The 15644-nt window shown below is 47.6% G+C and overlaps 1 protein-coding gene across 1 annotated transcript in view; it reads right to left on the minus strand.

Moving 5' to 3' along the window:
- The window catches only part of efcab11 (EF-hand calcium binding domain 11), a 45611-nt gene that overhangs the window by 25439 nt on the left and 4528 nt on the right, over positions 1 to 15644 (minus strand). Inside the window, exons 4-5 of the mRNA XM_061215999.1 lie at positions 12687 to 12788; positions 8319 to 8409 (exon numbers count right to left, since the gene is read on the minus strand). Coding sequence (XP_061071983.1) covers positions 8319 to 8409; positions 12687 to 12788 — 193 coding nt within the window. The remainder of the gene's footprint in view (positions 1 to 8318; positions 8410 to 12686; positions 12789 to 15644) is intronic.

Below are 15644 nucleotides of genomic sequence, written 5' to 3' on the forward strand. Positions count from 1 at the left end.
CTCTGTATGTGCGCATAGGTATGCATGCCTATAGAGTCCATTTGTTTCCTGCTAAGGCATTGCTGTCTTCATTTTTACCAGCCATACGCCATTCATTTCAGCACAAACCGGCAAACATTCATTTTCACTAAAACATACTCTGAGCTCCAAGAAGCAAGTGTCTTCTTCACAAAGTAAGTCACAGAAGGTACAGTGACAAAGGTCAGTTAATTCATTAGCATTTTAATTATACAAACAATAGCCTTCCTCAACAACCAAACTAAGTGCTGGCTGACCAAGTGCGTGCTTCCTTTACGAGCCTGGCAACACCGTGCGGCTAACAGCCTGTTGCCGGCACCAGCGCGTTTTTGTCATGGCTGCACATTGTGAGGCAGTATAAAAGTAAAGGCCTTAGATTAAAAATTAAAGCACTGAGAATCTACAGCCTGAGTGACTGCGTGTAATTTATTTTCAAAGTTCACAGATCTGCACTACATTGTGCTCCTTTGCCAGTAAACGGCAGACGGTTCTGTCGGTCGACCCGTTTTATCCATAGCAGCACGCGTTCCCTGCTCCTTGACAGCTTCTGACTGGAGTTCTTTTAATCCCCTAGCAACACACAGACGCAAGCCTCAACCCCGCATCGCCCAGAAGCGCCTTCCGTTTCAGCAGAGGCAGACGACATTTCAAGCGTCACCTCGGAACAAAGCGCCCTTATAGGGGCCGCGTTCGGACGAAGACTTGGAAAGACGACGGGTACGGGGCGGGCTGCGCGCGGGCCGTCCCTTTCGGTCAGCGTCACGGCACGTGAACGCCTCGCCCCGCCGAAAGGCCGCCGCTCATTCCTCACCATCGGTCGCGTGTGGCTCCAAGGCCGACGCGTTCAGTATTACTTACTGCTCCCTCTCGTCTTGTCGACTTTGCCCAAGTAAACATCTTGATTCAGTGCTGAGGGGAGGAGCAAGTGCTTGTAAACGGCAGTTGGCCAGGCTGGCGCTGTCTGAAACACAGGCTACCGTGCCATGTTGCCTTTCTGCGCAAATATCCACTCTGGCATCAATCCATGTCCACTGGGAATGCATTCACTAGCCTCATTTGTTATATTTCAAAATGCCTGCTTTCATTTACATGTCGTCTCCATCGATTAGCACGTCGCTAAATTCAAAACTAGAAAGTGCCCGGAAGCAGTACGCTCCCGCGTACACACGAGAACTGGTATCATCACATTACATTCCGTTCGCATTAAGCTACGCTGATCACATCCAAGGGAGGCAAGGCATATAAATGAAGTTGATTTTCCCTGTGGCGCCAGTTCCCCTGAATATCCCTTTGCTGTCAAAGCCGTGAGTTACGAGGTTAAGGGAGGGACACATCTTCACAAGGCTGTTCACTCACTCTTCACGTCCTCCTCTGACGTCTCCCTGGCGCTTTGTCGTCATGGCCGGCCGTGGTGCATACGCAAGTCTCCCCCGGTCCGCCGTGCTACCTGAGGCTCGGTCTCATCGCTTTCTTTCAACGGGTGGAGCATCTCAGCAGCCGGAGAGCAATTTCGCTCCTGTCAAGCAGCACACACCTCCGTCAGAAACATTGCACCGTAGGGCCAAGGAGAACTCCCCTCAACTCAAGCGCTACATTTGTTTTTCTACATTTCTGGGGGAATGACAATTGGGAATGCCATTCAACACTAAAAGCCTGTGCATGTGTAATACAAAATGTAGGCTACATCAGACATTCGTTCTGACCTTTAAAACATCCGCAGAGGCACTGAAAAGAATTGAAATTCACAACTCATTCAGAAGCTAGACAAGACAGTACCTAAAGAAACATCTATAATTTACTGGTCACTGGTTAATGTGCCTAATGCATAAATTGCAGTAACAGAAAAAAAACACAGACACGCTATTTTCGTGACACACAGTGCACATAATATGAAGGCTTTCTAAAAATGTAAAAAAGAAAGAAAAAAGAAAAGGACTCCACGCCCAATACGCAGCGAGGGTGGAACCGAAGGGACACGCTCTTTTTCGACGCCGTTTCCCACCGAAGCAGCGCGAATGGCGGTAAGTAATGAAAGCGAAAGCAGGTAACTGCATTTTCCACTTATTATCGTCAGTGTTTATCTCCCATCCCCTGGAGCCAGGCCTGTGTTTCGCGTCGGAAGAACAAAGCCCCTTCGCGAGACCACCGAAAGTGGGGTTTTGATAGACGTATCAGCCCATCTTTATTAGCGGGGGAAACCCGGGGGTGAAAATAACCCCTGAGGGCCGCCAAGAGCCGCTATCTCCCGACAGCTCTAGATAGCCAACTCATGACCCTATTTAAAAGGCACTTATATTTTTCGCTTCAAAGAACGCAAGGCTTCCGTTATGGCTGTCGATATCCCCGATAGCGGCGTGAAAAAAAGAAAAAGTTGGAAATGACTCTTCATTAAAATTCCTCCAAGGGGATGTCGAGATACACTGGGGAGGCCAATGTCATTTTCATGGACAGCATAGACAGCAGAAAGATCCAATCAGAATTACACTCTGCTCTTTCGATGGTGAAAGGCTCCTCATGGAATACCTATAGTCTGTGGCATAGATGAGCTGGACCTACAAAATGGTTCTGAGAAGATTCAGGCTCAGGCCTCCGTTTGTGTAGAAGCGCTCACTCAGTTCCTCTAAAACAGGGGCACCCAATCATGTGCCATGGAGGGCTCATTCCAACCAATCACTAAACCAGCTGATTTCACCTCCAACCAGAGAGGAGGAAGCTAATTAGTGAAATCAGCTGGTGTAGTGATTGGAATGAATAAAAACCTGAATGCTCTCGGCCCTCCATGACACATGATTGGACACCAAAGGCCCATCTCTTAAGGCCCGTCCACACCAAGAACGATAACTATAACGATAAAGACATCATTTAAAAAAACGTTCAAACTGAAGTGGCAAATGGCGCATTCCGCACCACAACTATAGCGGCAACGACAGTGACAAACGATATCGCTGGCATCGCGTTCAGAGCGATTCTTTACCAGCTGCATGAATGATAAAACCCTGACAGCAATCAAAATCCATCTGAATTTGCAGGGCGTCGCTTTCAAAATGGAAAATGACATAGCCGAGAAGACTATTTACAGAAAGTTCTCATTCATCAGCACTGATGCTCCCATCGCTATCGTTATAGCTATAGTTATAGTTCTTGGTGTGGACGGGGCTGAAAGCGCACTGCCTTTCAGAAGCAGGTAGGCAGGACTGATGGCCTTCACAGAGGGCCTATCTGATCAGACACTGTCAGGTCTTAGCGTTCCCTGTGCAGGGGGATAGAGCGGGGATCCAGAGGAGGGAGCTGCCAGGAGTCCCCCCCACCCCAACACACCCCACACCACCCCCCCACCCCACACAGCTGCTGAGAGAACCGCCCCAGGCAGGGGGCCGGGACTCCTGGGGAACCCAAAGAGATTACTGCATTACCCTTTCACACGCTGGCACATCTGCCCTCTAAAAAGGTACAACACACAACAAATGTAAACAATAAACGCATTATTATTATTAATGTGTTTATTTATTTTCTTTATTTTTTTTTCTTCTTGGGAATCTTTATCATAATGTTGTTTTTTACTTCCTGGTTATAGAACAATGCTAATAATAATAATAATAATAATAATAATAATAATAATAATAATATGTCACACCAACATTTCATTGTACATACTCGTATGAGCATGTGACAAATAAGGTCTCTTGAATCTGTTTAATTATTATTATTATACTTATTACTATTATTATAAAAGCAGAAAGTAAAAATGAAGTAAGAAATGCTCTTGCTAGCATTATTAATTGGATAGACTTGGCCTCGCGTAACAAACATTGCATACAAATGACTTTGAGAAGATGACCTAGATCCATGCGCCATACAGGAGGAGGAGTTCTCTCTGACTTTTGGTTACCCTCCCTCTCTTCGCTCCGGCTTTAAGCGCGGAGGCAGGAACTCTCGGGGGGAGTGTGCTAAAATCATGAATGGGATGAGTCAGTGTTCACAGCGTCCTCATCGCCTCACGCACAGCTGTCACGCGTCCCACTGTACGCCATCGCTTACAATCACTTACACCAGCGATGACACCGACTGGCCAAATGAAAGACTTCCAGAATGTTCCGCACTCCGAGGGGAAGTGCGGAATATTCCACTCGTCGCGCAGATGTTTTGCAGACGGCGGCGGCGTAGGGGAGAGAGAAAGAGAGGGATAGAGAGAGAGAAAGAGGGATAGAGAGAGAGGAAAAACAATGTGGCGGAGCTCCATCAACAGCTACCCGGCCACCAAAAGCCACATATCACCGGACCATTAGCTGCCTTTTCAATGGACAGCACATTAAGGATGGAGCTGCTTTATTGTGCTTTCATTAAGCTCATTGTGTCAACAGAGGGGGGGCACCGTACTTTAAGGGATTTATGCACTGAGAGCTTCCACAGGCAGGCAGTAAAACTGCAGGGCGGTGATACCTCCTTTCACAATGCTACAAAGGAAATGTAATTACCTTGATATGGTGGCAAAAGAAAAGGGCAAACTTTCAATATGCAGTAAATGTGCTCACACTGAGCCCAGGAAAGGCTAATTTGCCACTGATCTGTTCAGGGTTTTTTCTCCAAACACAGGCTTCCTCTCGTTCCTCTCGTCGCGCCGAGCGGTTGGCGACGGTGTCGGTGCTGTCGGACCACAACCGAACCGCGTTTTTAGACCACAAGGCAACCGGGTGGAGCGCTAGCCATTTCTAGCGCAGCTGTGAGATGGGAAGGGTTTTGAGAAGGAGGTACTCGCTGGTACCTCCTTCATAGCTTTAGGGAACAGAAGAAATTTACATTAATATTGTAGAGGAGAGAAAAAAAGAAAAGAAAAAACTTTGCTCTGGTTGTTCTGGTGTTGAAATTGAAATCCAAGGAAACTTTAATTTCAGAGTGCTAATTAATTCACTTACTCACCAGCCCCCGTTTTAACAGATTAAAAGACCTTGGCTGAGAAATGTACAGCAATAACAGTTCTGCAGTAAGTCAGCATACATTTCCACTTAGTGCAGTGTATTTAGAGATTTTAATTACTGTATGTCCCTTTGATAAGGGTGCAGATTTTTGCTTTACATTTTCAACATTAAATGTGTTCAATTAATATGACTAAATATAAAATCTAAATTATAATAATTTACTACAGTACATTAATCATGTATTCACGACAATGTACACCAAGGTTGATCTAACACAACAGAAAATTACAAAAGATAACGTGACCATTATCAAATGAATTGAAAAATTGGAAATGGCACACACCTTCCATAAAACATTTTCAGGTACACACATGATTGCAGAGACAAAGGCAGACTGTGAATTAGAGCAAATTCTTCCCTAAATAGAACAATATTTCCCTTATTCCCGGCTTCCTTGTTCCCCCATTAAAATGCATGATTACTGCGGGCGAAACTGTCAAATTTGCACACAAAAATGACTAAATCAGGACTGGAGACGAATGTTAGATTTTCCAAAAAAAAAAAACAGGCAACAGAGCTGCTTTCTAATTCCTGGTCGAATCGGGCGCCTGTATCTCAGGTATTCATGGAAAAGCGATGACAGATAGTCGCTTTAGAAACAGCGGCAACAAAAGAGCAAAGCTTCTGCGGGCGGCGCTCAAGGTGTGATGGCACCGGCTCTGTGTACCTGTCGCCATGGCAACAAGCGGCGGGGGAGATCTGCGTGTTAACATTCATTCAGAGAGGCGGCACATGTCCATAAATCTCGCGCGCATAATGGGCACCAGCCTTCTGCTAATCGTGTGAAGCCTGCGGGCTGCTTCATTGTTCCGCTATAATTATGACAGAAAGGACAGGACCAGGGTGTTGTTCTTTTTCTGCGAGGGACTGAGAAAATCGCGCGGACGAGGGCTGGGCTGTTTGCGAGGTGCGGAGGGGTGCGCGTTTGACACCAGAGCCACGCGCTAGCTCCGGCGGAGTCACCCGGGGCCAGCGTTATTATTTATCGCTTTGTTGTGATAATCTATCCTGAACACAGCCCTGGGCTTGCAGATAAACACTGCACACAACACTGGAGTTTTTTTTTTTAACCTCCCCGCCCCAACACTGCTGATTTATCTCTTCATGTTGCTGCTGCACTCTCTGTGTTGGGTGCAGTGGAGTGACAGGGGTGAGGAGAGTGGGCTGGGCTGGGCTGGGGAGAAGCATGATGGTACACTGGCGTGAAGCTAATGACTTTCAGCACAGCTCCCGCAGGTCAGCCTGGGAACCTCAACACAGTGCTTTAGCCTGGCTGCCTGAACAAGGTGCTACGTATGCTGCTAATAAACTCCCTCTTTCTCACTCTCTCTTTTCTTCTCTCCCTCATTGTATCCATCACTCTCTCCCTCACTCTCGCTTTCACACACTCCCTCGCTCTCCCTTTTCCTCCCTCTCCCTCCATCTCTTTCTTTCCATCTATCTCTCTGCAGTTGAGTGAGACTACACAGCCACTGTAGTTCAAGCTGTAACGTGCAAAACTGTTCAAAACGACACTAAATTTCCAAGGAGACAAGAATTCGATGGCACGCCAACTTTAATGCGGTCTGAATGCTAAGAAGCTCCGAGCAGCTCGTTTCCACGGTGAACTTCAACAGCAGCAGTTTCTGGCACACAGTAGCTCCATTTAACAAGGCAGAACACTCTTGAGGAATTTAATGAAATATGACATGGGTTTGCACATTGGAGAAAATGTGAATGTGATTTTCCTCACCGTCTCTACATGACGTTTCCACGTTACTTACGGAAAATATTTGCATTCCCTGATACAGAAAGACTACCACAAAATCCATAAAGTTTCCAGATTTTGCACGTCCCCTAAAAGAATGTCTTAGTGGAAGGGAGACCACCATTTAATGAGTAGCTTCGTACGGTCTACCTGAAATCCCACATGCTGTCTTTCTATTAACAAAAAGCCGGCCTCTGCCAAGCGCTGCTAGTGAAAAACTCAAGCCGTTTTTATGCAGCTGAGATCATTCAGTTCCAAAATGGATGACTGATGTTGTTACTCCTGACCAAGTGTTTCAAACAAAATGTATGCAGAGTAAAAATATAAGCTGCGTAAATTACCCAAGCTACGGGAATCTGTTATACAGCGTGATAAAAGTTAGAAAAAACTGAAATGTAAAAAACAAAATGTTGAATTATACTGGGAAGAATAAAACTGTATCTATGGAGATTCCAGTCAGGGAAATGGAAAGGGACACAATGAGGATGCCTTGTGTGAAATGTGACACTTATACTGTGTGTCTGATTACTTCTTTCTCAGGCTAACACGTATCTGACCGTTAGCATGTGGTTCAGCAGCACCTCTGCTCTCCTAGTTTTCATCCCGCGTGTGGCTTTCGCCGAAACGTGAATGAGCGCTTTTCAGAGCGCGTGGAGACTGCTGATCTTTCTGCTGGTAATTACCCCTTACACACAACAGCGGTGGACCCGGCGGTACCTGTTGTGGGTGACACTCCGCGCGCGCGCGCGCGCCGAAAAAGCGAGAGCCTCACCGCGCCGTATCGAGGCGTCACTCAGCCGCGTCGCCCCGGAACAAACCGGAATGAATGAGAACGACTGCGCGCGGCTTTTCCTTCGAGCGAGCGCGCGTTTCAGAGCCCGACGAACCTTCACGCTCATTCAGCGGCAGTCGATCTTCAGAAGGCAGAGCAAACAGATGGGAGGTGAATACAAAAGACTTAAGTTAACTAACAGCGTATAAAAACACAGGCAAACAAACGAAACAGATGCTCCCTGCGAAATGAACCTGTCCTCCTGTCACAGTAAACACTGGCGTCGCCTCGCCGACACAAAGGCGCAGGGGCTCAGTTGTTATGCCGCGGCTGGCCGTCTAGCGCTGGTTCAGGATGAGCGCAAACGCGCCCTGCGTGCACCTGTTTGAGCGCTCGGCACTGGCTGCCAAAAACTCCCTGACACAAGGCGCAAAGGACCAGGAGGGCTGGCGTGGAGCGCGGAGGAGATCGATCCCGCCTCGGGTCCCGGGGAGGCCCGGCCGAGCGGTGGAAGCTAACCCGGCTTAATGAGAGCGCGTCCCCGCCGGCCCGGCTCCGCAGGTGGGGAGCGGGGCGGACGTGAGGGCGGGGGGAGGAGCCGCACAAACCCAGAGGAGCCGCCGGGACCGCCTCACGGCGTTTGGGCAAATTCATCTCCGCCGTTCTCCCTCAAATCACATCACCGGCAGCGGACGCGCCGGCTCGAAACGCGGCTCCGCACACCCTCTGGAGGGGTCCCCACGTCTCATCGTCTGCTGGAGGAAGTACCGGCAGGGGGGGGACCGGGGACCGGGTGAAGCCTTACCGAAACGCCTCCTGCACCGTTCTCCGGGGCAGACGTGGAGCCGCTCGGCTGAAGGCCTTCTGGAAGTCCTCCATCGTCAAGAAGCCGCGACCTGGAAAGCAAGCACATCGACAGCAGCGACATTCACTGTAGGGCCCCGCCATTTCACTCCATCAGCTGAATAGAGTTTTTTAAAACACAGCCAATAAAGAGACAATCCAAATAAAGGGCTACTTGACTTTTTTCCCCTGAAAAACACGCACCCCGAAAAGCAAACGTAGAGAAGCTGTTACTACGGCTCAGGGAAAGACGCACTGCACTCTATAATTAGCAGGTGATAACATCCTCCCCTCCATCTATTCTGACGTCACCTGCTTCTCTACATAACATGAGGCAGGCATACTGTGTGCCGTTTCACTGCAGTTATCCGAATCGTTGTGCGTGTGTGCACTGTGCGCACGGGCGTCCGTATGTACGCGTGTGTGCATGTGCGGGCACATGTGGGTGTGTGTGTGTGTATGTGCACACGTGTATGTATCTGTGTGTGTTTGTATGTGTGTGCGTGTATGTGTCTAGGTGTGTGCATGTGTATGTGTATGTACCTGTGTGTATGTGCGTGTGTATATGTCAAGGTGTGTACATGTATGTATGTATGCGTCTCTGTGTGTGTATGTGTGTGCGTGGGTGTGTGTGTGTGTGTGTGTGTGTGTGTGTGTGCGCGCACGTGTGTTTTGAGACGCTTCTGTGTGTACTGTAACACTTCCTCCAGACATGGCCACACCATATTACAGCATGTCACCTCCAGTCTTTCTAACACCAGCATTGATTCGAGGAATTTTGCTTTGCAGGAAATGACTCCCCAGAGAACGTTTAGAGCGCTGACACCTAGAAATTTAATTGTGAGACTGAAGTCTGTTTACTGTAATGTGACTTTCTGGAGCCAGCCAGCAGCCTTCTGGCACTGTGGGGCTAAGATGCTATTCCACTGCTATGCTGTAAATGCAACCGCTGCACATTAAAAAAAACTGCCACTCGACAACCCACCACCTCAGCTGCTAGGGGAGAAACATTATATTATACATTACACTACTGCATTTCACTTTATTATCAGAGCACCTCACAGATGAATGTGTCTTACCTTAATCAGAACACGTTATAGAGCTAGATGTTAAGATAATTCAGAGAGAACCTCACGATACATTGCTAAAGAACATAATGTCAACCAGGATTCAGACATAAAACTTTGTGGTTAAAAACTGAGTCCTCCGACATATACTCCATACTGCCTGCCGGTCCTAAACCATCGCCAGCAGCTGGCTGGGCTTGAGAAAGAGACAGCTCTTTCTTTAGAGTAGCCTGCGATGAAGTAAAAGAGAGCGTATAACTTAACCGGGGCTCACAGCTAAAGCTGCCTGGGAGACTACATGAGCTGAGATACGTGACGGTTTACTCCAGGACCTCGTGGCAGAGCTGGCCGGGGGGTTTCTACGGGTAAGCAGCGCGTCGGGGTCCACACGCTGGGTACTTTCGCCGGCGAGCGCGGAGCCGATTGGCGGGCGGGCTGCCACCGGCTCATGATGGAAACGCGGCACTTAAACGCCATTTCCCCGCCATTTGTTCCCGTCGAGAAGGAAAAAAGAAAACGGGAGGGAAAAAGAATGACAAGTGCCTCGCAGACGTTCAAACGCCTCGCGCGCAGCTGTCTGTTCCGCGGCAGACGGGGGGAGGGCTCCTGGCTCCTGGCGATCCGTCAGGCCAATCAAACGGAGGCGGCTGCTACATGGGTTTTAAGGAACGCTGGCCGGAGAACAGAGAGCCTCTATTTACACACTGCTGGAACTGCTCAAACGCCATGATATAGGCTCCAATTGGTTCCCCTGGCAGCCGCAGCTGGAGGCCTGTTTAGTTTTAATGCATACATGTATATGCACATTGTTACATAGCAGCTGACAGACAGGGAAAATTAACTATTAATGCAGATAAACTATTCATATACGTTAACAGGGCTTTTCAGAAGCACTATTGGAACTGTACTCTTACGCAGCTGAACCTTGAAATGTGTCGAAGGCTTACAAACAGGTTTGAGTGTTAGCACAAGAGTTTAACAAGGTTTTATTATGGTATGACATTAAGGTTATGAAGAGAGGTCATGCAGGCCTTGTGCGGTAACAAATATAACACAGAAATATGAATATAAATATACATCTTGTCTTTTTTAATTACATGTATTCCTCAAACCAAATCCATCACCATTATGTGTCTTGCTTAATAACATGGATGGACACTTGATCTACAGTGTTGATGTGAAAAGATTCAGGTTAATTTAGAGAGAATAATGAGGGAGGGAGAGCGGAAAAAACCCCCACAAAAAAACAAATCTTGCTGCTGCAGGGGCCTGTTTAACACAGATGGCAGGGGTTTTCAAAAACTGTTTGCTGCTGAAACACAAGCATTCTTTCTTTAATGGGGGGTCAGAGGGGTTAATGAAGTAAGGTCCCTGGTCCATTTAAGCAGATTTAATCAGTCACCTGATGTCCCCCTCAAACGGCCACTCCCAACTCCCTCGCTGATGTAGGCCTAAATTCTGTAACAAAATTAATTAGTTAATCATACCCCTGCCTCTCCTTGGATTTCTCAGCGCACGGTTTAGAGAAAAAAGCAGGTAGAACTCAACTCCATATTTTGTGTTCTGCCTAGAACTTAACATGATGGGTGTCAAAACAGTTTGGAGCGCATTATATTGCTACGATGGTAATTGTGAGGAATTACCAAGGCTGTTGTTTGAGTTTGGACCAGTGCCAACGGAGAAAAAAAAGGAAACTGCTGTGGGAAAGGGAAAAGTGAATGCAATTTTACACGCATGATTAGGAACTTCTCTTGAAGCCCGTTTTTTGTTAGCCTGGGACATCGGTGCTCCTTGTGGGTAGTGATGTCACAGTGCAAACTGGAGCCCCATATCATCGCTTATCACAGTACTTAAAGGGTACTTAATTACACTCTTAATTACCTGACAAACATGTACTTTCTTAAAGCTGTAAACATGTTTGTATGACCACTTCATAGTGAAATATTTTAATCCATGCCATTATTTCAACATTTCTGAAATAATATAATTTTGGCAGAAGATTAAGGCATCTTCTCCTGCCCTACTTTCTGCAGTCCACTCAGGCCCCGCCCCAATTGTGATGTCAGGGTACCTCTTTGATCTTATAGATGTCAATCAAAAAATAGAGTGAGAAAATTGTTGACGCCCATAAATTTGTCCGTTACTTTTTAACACTCATAAGCCAGCTGTTATGAATCAATATCACAGGGAACACTGCTAGCACTGGATCGGTTTGAGAATCCATGTTATGAAGCAAATCCAATGGGCACACCCATTCCACCCACCCCAGAATGCATTAATTTTTCTAATTGTACAGTAGGTAGAGGCAAGCTGAAACAGTGAGTGCTTGCCCAATCACGCTTTAAAGCTTTAAGAACCATCAGACTCTGAATATGAAGCATGTGCCCTAACAACAGACCCTGACATCATGCTGAAATGGACAGAGCGGTACAGGGACCAATGCCCTTCTTTGTATGAGCTGAGCCTGGCTTGAAGTTAAGGGCTTACAGCGCCCTCTACTGAAACGGAAGGGAAGCACCGCAGAGCTCCAGTGGAGTCTTGGGTGACCTTCTCTCCAGGTAGCAACATCTCCACTGGAGAGCTGAACATACAGAGGTAATGACACAGGCGAGTCGGCCGACAGACTCCAGTTCTGGAGGGCTGCAGCTTTGTTTGTTTCTCGGGGTCGCTAAATCATTGTTGGCTAAAGAATCCACACACATTGCTCCCAAGGTCTTAACTGGCAGCTAATTGAAAGGAAATTTTATTTTGGGGAAGGCCCCACAGATACTGTGGCCTTCTGTGACTTGAGTTTGACACACCTGCTCAAGAATATAGGAGAATCAGCACATTTTAAGAAGATTAGGGTGCAGAAGAAACTTCTGGCATGTCCGGAGACTGATGTGTGTGAACCATTGGTCTGGATTGTGAGGCGAAATTGACTTATTTGTGGTGCAGGACACAACAATCCCCTACAGGTTATGAGTCCTTTCTCTCTACAGGTTACACAGCAGGACCGTTTCTCATTCTGCTCTGGTTGGTCAAATAGGGTTATCCGTCACGGGCAGGTAACTGTGGCAGTTTTACTGCATCGACAAAGAAAGCTGGAAAGCCATCAAGTTTTCCTTTGGCCCAAAAGCCTGGGAGGCAACTGCAGTGCATTCTTTAAGCTGGCCTAAATGACACCCCTGACCCTTGTTGTGTGAAAGTGCCACTTCTTTGCTGAAGCGTGTTAAATTAAGCCCCACACCGGGAAGTGCGTGTCAGAGGGAGAAGGTACGCACAGTGCACGTCAAACGCATTGAAGATGTGCCGCGTTTTGTCATACGGATCCTCCACCGACAACTTCTTCCCCATGAGAGACACCAGCAGATCCAGCGGGACACCTTTGAAGAACAGCGAGAAAGAAAGAGAGAGAGGGAGAGAGAGGGAGAATGTGTTTATTACAGCTCTCCACAGAGTCCATGTACTTCCTACAGACGAGAGTCATCTGAAAGCACTGTGTTTAGAGGAGAGATATTCTCTCCCTCACACCTGCAGGGTAGTCATTTTTCTCTGAGTACTGTTATTGAGAGAAAAGACAGGGTTGGGAGCTCTCGACTGTCCTCCAGGAATGCAAAGCGTACCGAGCAGGCATGCTAAATGCTGGAGGACAGGCTGGGCGTAGGCAGGCAGCATCAGAGGGACAATGAGCTGCTGTTATGAATGGATGATAATTAATTGGGCGACGGGATCTGAGAGTGAGTTTATTTTTTTGTCCTTCCGCCATGTTCCTTAAACTGCTGAGAGCCCCTAAGACAGGATGAGACAGTTTAGGCCAAATTCTTTGTGAGAGCTGACAACCTGCAACACGTTCCCGAACAGGAAAGCAACGGGGAGCAAAGACTCTCCAAGGAGAAAGGAGGGAAAACTTCTTCTTTTCCCTCGATCTTTCCGATGAGGAAGATCTCTGCATTCCGAGCAGGGCGTAGATTTCGGAAAGAGGGCTCGCTTACGTCGGCGTTCAGGGCTTCGAGCGAAAGCGGCACGCCGGCGGAATTCCACAGCGAACGCGACCGCCCTCGGACGGCACGACGCCGCCCGGCTAATCAGGCAGTCAGGGGCGGCGTTTCATCGAGAGGGAAGGTGCATTTCACTCCCGCTTCTCGGCTTCATAAAACTTATCAGCGGCCTTAATAGAGAAACGCTGCGACACTGTGTCCAATATACTCTGCGGTAAGCAGGAACATGACAACTCGCGGTTCCCAATTAACACTCGACGGCGGCAGATAACTCTATTCTTCCCAAAGAGCTGGCTGATTGCTACCTGAAGAGAAAATGAGCTTCGCTATTCAGCGACGGAGAGGCCTTCTTTTCCTGGACATTGAGAATGTATTACCCCAGAATGGGATTAACCCTTTGAAGAGTATGTTCTCAAAATTTTAAGTCAGCTTTCTACAGTAGAACTTGCTTTCAATAACCAGTAGTGACTGTTGCATCAGCATTAGAAAGTTGAGTTAATATATGTAGGACTATATATTAACTCAGAATATATTCCTAATCATATATTTGTGATCTGACACCTTAAACAGTTAAAGGCAAGAACGTGCTGCTAAATATCAGTAAAACAGCACCAAGTAAAAGGGACTGCCCTAGCCAAACTTAGCCCAGCAACATGGTCTTCCATGTTGAAGTGACACAAACTGTCACCAACACCAGGAGTCTGGGGCAACAACCTCGGCAGTGTTTACAATGGTGCCTCCTTGTTAACCGCCAACCTGTCACCATTATATCACTGCAAAGACCTGTGGGACAGCAGTGCCACAACGCCACATCGCTCGGTAAGGCCAAAGCACAACTGCTTGACAACAGAACCACAAAGGCCATGACAGAAAACTCAAGACAAACCTGCGCCTTGAGCACACACTTGCTCAAGTGTCAACGGGATCGACCGCAAGGCGCTCGAACCCTCACAGCTAAACAACCGTCCATTCGAATATTTCCCAGCATACATCTCAGCGCTGCGGAGTGAGGGAACGGGCCCGAGCTCCTGATTAGAATCTGCGGTGACCTTGAGCGAGCGTCTCTCTCTCTCCATGGCGCGCGGCTCCAGGCTGCTAGCGCTAGGCAGTCAATGAAAGAACGGGAGCGACACGCTCCGGATTCGCTCAAACGCGTAGCCGCCAGCCGCGGTGGCAGTGAGGGCGGCTAACGGGGGGGCCCCCCCATCAGGGCTCCTCAGATGCGGAGCCCATCCGTCATGGTGAGAAATCGGGGGGTAGAGCCTCCGAGACAGCTCGACCCGCCCAGCGCTAGCAGCCCTAGCAGCGCCGCCCGTCACTTCCACATTCAGACCCGCGCTTCCCACGGCAACCGGCAACTGCCATTTCATCTGGAATATATCTCTTTAAAAGCGTGGACGCTGCTGATCTGTCACACCACTCCTCTAATTTCACAACACTGTCCCTGAGCAATGCTAAGGGAGGGGGGGGGAAGGAGAAAAAAAAGTGTTTGAAGCTGCAGTGTAAACAATATTTTACGGATGTTGCCGCGGCCGATAAGGTTTGAATATAAATAAGACGTTTTCCCCGAGATCTTTCCTCGATGAATATGCAGTGCTTCGGATTCAATCAGCTGCCGTGTTTTGGCAGGTTAGACACAAAGCCAGGATGTTGTTTCAGAATTGTGATGCGTTAAGACGTTCTCGGAGGTTGCTGTACGATGAAGGCTGTGCCAGCAGGGCGATTGTACACGGAACAGTGCACGTGAGCAGCCGTGGAGCATGCCGTTTCCTCAAGACGCGTTTTTTTAATCAGAAAAGTTGGGAAAACATGTTCAGTTCTGGGTGGAGGGGGGTGACTTACGTAAGGTTTTCAAAATGCAGATGCTCTTTTCAGAAAACAAAGAGAAGGCATACTTATATAAAAATAAACCTTCATCATTAGCTATGGAAAAGTAGATCAGCTGATAACATTATCCTTTTTCTAAATATAATTAGAATAGCGTCTTAAGACCATCTTAAGAACTTCTCATACACTTGATTTATTTCATTAAAAGACTGCCAACTAGGCTAGATCTCTCTGGGAGGGTATTAATAATTATAAAACGCTGATTATTTTTTCATTAAGGTTCTCATTATTCATCATTAGTCCAAAACTGCACTGTCCATGAAACTCGCTTTCAGTTCATATCACAGTTCATTTCAGAACCTTAGCTGAGGTCCACACTGGCCTCCGCAGTACCAAAAATGTATTTGATGACCT

This window comes from Conger conger, chromosome 1 (genome assembly GCF_963514075.1).
Source record: "Conger conger chromosome 1, fConCon1.1, whole genome shotgun sequence".
NCBI lineage: Eukaryota > Metazoa > Chordata > Actinopteri > Anguilliformes > Congridae > Conger > Conger conger.